The sequence below is a fragment of the Corylus avellana genome, chromosome ca8 (assembly GCF_901000735.1).
Source record: "Corylus avellana chromosome ca8, CavTom2PMs-1.0".
Classification (NCBI taxonomy): Eukaryota; Viridiplantae; Streptophyta; class Magnoliopsida; order Fagales; family Betulaceae; genus Corylus; species Corylus avellana.
The window spans coordinates 2,460,420-2,465,233 of record NC_081548.1 but is presented as its reverse complement, the minus strand read 5'-3'; the positions used below and the strand labels follow the sequence as shown (position 1 = coordinate 2,465,233).

General features: G+C 32.8%; 1 protein-coding gene across 1 annotated transcript; it reads left to right on the top strand.

Moving 5' to 3' along the window:
- The first annotated feature begins 772 nt into the window (after positions 1–772).
- Positions 773–3,919, top strand: LOC132190176 (probable WRKY transcription factor 40). Its single transcript, XM_059605082.1, has 4 exons — positions 773–827; positions 1,228–1,491; positions 1,784–1,900; positions 3,105–3,919. The coding sequence occupies exons 1-4, from the start codon at positions 795–797 to the stop codon at positions 3,495–3,497; spliced, it is 807 nt and encodes a 268-aa protein (XP_059461065.1). The 5' UTR covers positions 773–794; the 3' UTR covers positions 3,498–3,919.
- Positions 3,920–4,814: the final 895 nt, after the last annotated feature.

Below are 4,814 nucleotides of genomic sequence, written 5' to 3'. Positions count from 1 at the left end.
AGGTCATAATTAATTATTCAAAAGAAAACTTCGTCCATAAAGGTTAAATAAAATATATGTTAGTTAACAATTCCTACTAACCAGCATGTCTACGTGTTTTGGCTTTTGCTTTATTATTATTATTATTATTATTATTATTATTATATATATATATTCTTTTTCTTTTTCTGAGATTTGGCTTCTGCAATTTATCATTTACTATAAGATTAAAAGATTTCAAGTTGCGTGACTTTTTTCCATCTCAGTTTCTTTATAGTCTACTCAAGTCTATGGCTTTAGTCTGCACGTTTCAAAGACTATAAAAAAGGAAGAAGGACGTACGAACAGTTAATGGATGAAAGAACCTTTCAACCTCGCCTTACGTCACTGCTGGTGACGTAATGAATCTTAAGTGTTGACGTCGTATTTCATGATTCAAATTAATTAACCATTATTTACTCAGTATAAAATATGTGTAATAAATCGAGATAAATAGTAACTTTATTTTTTTCTCAAACACATGGATTTGATTTCAACGTCTCCCGTAAAAACAAAACTATGAGAGAGAGAGAGAGAGAGAGAGAGAGGGGGAGCCGCCAAACTAGTCTTCTTTGATCTGAGCGAAGGTTCTGCGAACGAGCCAGCCTTAAAGAACCAACAACTGCATGAGAATATATATATAGGGCTTCTCCATCTCATAAATACCCACAACTGCATGAGAAAATAATATTATTTCTCTTCTTCCAAACACTCTGATGACTTATCCTTAGTTGAAGTTTTTTTTTTTTTTTTTTTCATCATCATCATTTGCACACATGGAAGCAGCTCATGCCTCTTGTAAAGAAAAGGTGACTCTTAATTTCGTCTATCTTGTTGCTTAATTAATTTCATCTGGGCATGGTTTTAATGTCCAAAAAAAATCCACTTTTTCATGATTTTTCTGATGTTCAATCAAACCCAGATCATATATATATATATATAGATGCTTTGTAAAAAGATCTAAAGCAAATTAAGATTTTTTTTGTCCTGGTTCTTTGTAATTGGCCCCCAGATCTTTCTGAAAAATAAGCTGGATTTTAGATTTATTGACAATATTATTCAAGTATGACCATGTTGTAGGAACAGAAAATTTTCTATAAATTAAGAGGGAAAAACTATACATATATAGAATAATACACTTTCATATAAAAAAAAAAAAAAAAAAACTAATTAAGGGAAAATATATTAATATATTAATATATCCTCCAGGTGGAAACCCTCCAAGATGACTTGAAGTGTTTGAGAAAAGAGAATGAAACTTTAAGATTCATGCTTGACGTTATGAACAGCAAATGCAACATTCTTCAAGCCCATCTCCAAGAGGCAAAAGCAAGACAAATGGACATCAATCTCACTCAACCAGGCTTTAACCATGAAGCAAACAAGAGAGCACGGACATCCGAGGTTCCAATACATAATAAGACACAAAGAATCCTAGTGAGAACCGACTCTGATGATCACGGCAACAGCCTAGTAAGTCTTCTTCATATGTTCCTTAATTTGTGTGTGTCTCTGTGCATCTGCCATGGCTACCGATAAAATTTAATCAATATTTTAACCTTTATTTTACTGTGTGTGGGCTCAAATGAGACCTAAAATTTAGAATATTCAACCGAAATGGAGTATGAATTGACATAAACAATATTCAACCTTCCATTTTTATTATGATATCATGTTAAATCACCACTTATCTTAAAAGCGATATAAATTTAATCATTTTATCAAATATTTTAACGGTATCTTTGTATATTTCTTGTGATTTTAGATAGTGAGAGATGGCTATCAATGGAGGAAATATGGGCAGAAGGTCACCAAAGACAACCCATCACCAAGAGCTTATTTCAGGTGTTCCATGGCTCCAGCATGCCCTGTCAAAAAGAAGGTATACATGGAATTCTATAAAAGAAATAAGGATTTTTAAGCCATCATATAATACTGTGGAGTTGTTAGATCATAAAAATCACAGTTTTAAGCTTCTTTTGTTTTTTTTTCTTTCTAAACATTAGCAGCAACTAATAGTTTTTTCTGTCGACACTAATAGTCGCTTATTAGCGTAAATCGACCATCAAAAGTCGATGCTAATAAGGTCGCCGCTAATGAATAAATTTATTGTAATGATATTCCATTAATTTCATGAATTAATTGACTATTAGTTTGGTAACAGAAAATTAGATAAGAAACTGATCAAGTTTTATTCTGAAGAAATCTGGAAACATATATAGACTATAGCAGCTGTAAAAGCTTCAGAAATTTTGTTGTGCAATTAGCAGACTTACTTAATTAAATCTTTCCATCAAATTGAATAAAATATAAAATTTATATGTTATGTTATGTTAACATAATATTTGATCAAATTTGATTGTATTCAAATCCCATTTTATAATTGATTTCAGATTGATTAATATTTGTTGAATACTGATTAATTTGATATTTTCTCCACCTAACACAGTTTTCCTATAAATACGAACTATTTATATTGTAAATAATTAATGAATAAGAAGAAGATGTAATCCTTTGAGCTCTTCGAGTATTTATTTTCTCCTATTCCTCTATTTTCTTTTTCTAATTCCATAGCCTTCATGTTATTTAATGACATATATAGTTAATAAAATGGGAAACTTCACTTTAAACCCTTGAATTACCGCGCGTTTTGATAAACTCCCCCAAATTTTAAAACCTCTCAATTTGAACCCCTAAACTTTCAATTGCAGTCAATTTGAACCCCTCCATCAGATTTTAAACGTTAAATGGCGTTTATACCCCTGATTTTTTTATAAAATTTCAACTTTATCCTTAATTCCAAAACGCTTATAAAAAAAATAACGAAAATCAGGGATATTTTGGTCTTTTTTGGTATTTCTAACACTAAATTTGGCCGTGAGGGGTTGGAGTTCATATTGGTGCAGTTGAAAGTTTAGAAGTTAGATTGAGAGGTTTTGAAGTTTGAGAAAACTTGTAAAACGCGAGGTAATTCAGGGGTCTAAAGTGAAGTTTCCCCTTAATAAAAAAAAAAAAAAAAGAAAAACAAACAAGTTGTTGTCTAATCAAATGCTATTTTTTCCTCATGATTCCTGCATCAATCTCAGGTACAAAGGTGTCGGGAAGACAAGTCTGTTCTTGTGGCAACATATGATGGGCAACACAACCATGATGTTCATGGTTCTTCTCTTGGGGACTCTTCATCTTCATCAGATTATACAATGGCCAGAGGCTCAATGGCAAATATTATTTCTCCTCCACGCATGCCTAATAATAACGACCCATTTCTCCCACCTACGGCGCTCGATCTTACTCTCTCTGCTCCTCATCAAGAAAATCGAAGACCCTTTCAAAATTCTGTGGAAGATTCCCACAACAACAGCTACAACAATATTGCAGAATATGCTGCCTCTTTAACAAAGGATCCTAACTTCACTGCAGCTTTAGCTGCAGCTGTTGCAAGCTCCATCACCCAACAACCTAAACTATCAAAGATTTGAATCTCAACACCATACCTGATCTCTGCAACTGTAAAGAGACAAAAATGGTCTAGCGATAGGTTTTCTTTTATGTGTCGGAAAATGGTTGGAGTATTACAGATTTTATTACGATCCCTTACAAACAAACGTGGTAGTTCATATGGTATTTACTACGTCAAACACTAACTAATTAAGTTTTCTTTTGGATAGTAACTCACTATGTCGTGTTAAGTGTTACGTGAACTACCACATCCGTTTCTAAGGTTCGTAGTAAAAGTTAACTGTAGTGCTCCTATCAACACTCTTTAGGTACTTAGTTGTTAAAAATAAGGTTTGAGTATTTTAAGTTTCTCTAAACTTTCTCTTTCCTTTTATGAAATCGAGAGTATTCAGCTTTGATCATCATTATAAAGATTAAAGATGCCATCAAAGTGAAAATGGCATGATCATGTGTCACACATGCGTTTTCTCTTGGAAAAGTGAAGCTGTTGCTGTTATTGTCATGGAAGATAATAGAATGAAAAATTGGTGAATTATGTACCACTTTGTTTTTTTTTTTTTTAGTGCCTCTGTAGTGATACCTAAAGCATAGACAAGCCCTATAGATTTGATGCAATCTCACTCGAAGAAGCAACTTTGAAGTTTGATCATGTTTTCAAAACAAACTAGTTTCAAAAGGGTCATATTAACGAAACAAATTGAATAGGAAGAACTAGTCGATTAAACTGACATGTGTTTAAAATACATGTGATTCACACATGCATTATGAACACGTGTAAGCTTAATAAACTGAATTGAAAAGAAGAAAAAAAATCCTACAACTAAGTTTAGAGGAAAACTTTGTTCAAATAGATAATGGGTTGTGGCTTGGTAGGGTGAAATCCCGCGTATGATTAGTCAATAAGTTTTAGCTTTCTGCACTTATGCAATCTTTCTAACCATCTAGTTTGAGTATTCTAGAAGTGTCTCTTGTGTATCTAAAAAAATGAGATTGACTTTTCACTGATAAAACCATCGATCATTCAGATAAAAAGCTTTTATTGGTGGCTAACAAATTGAGCAAGGGCTTGAGCTTAAAACCCAACCCACTTATGCTAGAGTTGGGCTTGGATTGAGAAATCTGAAGCAAACAAGTACTCATGTAGACTCCCCACCCACCGTCTTTACCAGAAGAAATATACTTTCTAAATCTAATACAATTTGCTGTGGTGACCTCAGTAAGTATTGAAATGTTTTAGATGGAAAGCACATTGTGTGATAGGGGGTTCACCACTCAACCTTGATAATTTGATAATGGCACTTATTGTTGCTTTCCATCTAGACATCACATATTTCTTT

What these genes read in the sequence shown, in the direction of transcription:
- LOC132190176 (XM_059605082.1), top strand. Translation starts at nt 795, where the DNA reads ATGGAAGCAGCTCATGCCTCTTGTAAAGAAAAG. An exon ending in ATGCCTCTTGTAAAGAAAAG is followed by an intron (nt 828 to 1,227) that starts GTGACTCTTAAT and finishes TATATCCTCCAG; the next exon opens with GTGGAAACCCTCCAAGATGA. An exon ending in ATGATCACGGCAACAGCCTA is followed by an intron (nt 1,492 to 1,783) that starts GTAAGTCTTCTT and finishes TTGTGATTTTAG; the next exon opens with ATAGTGAGAGATGGCTATCA.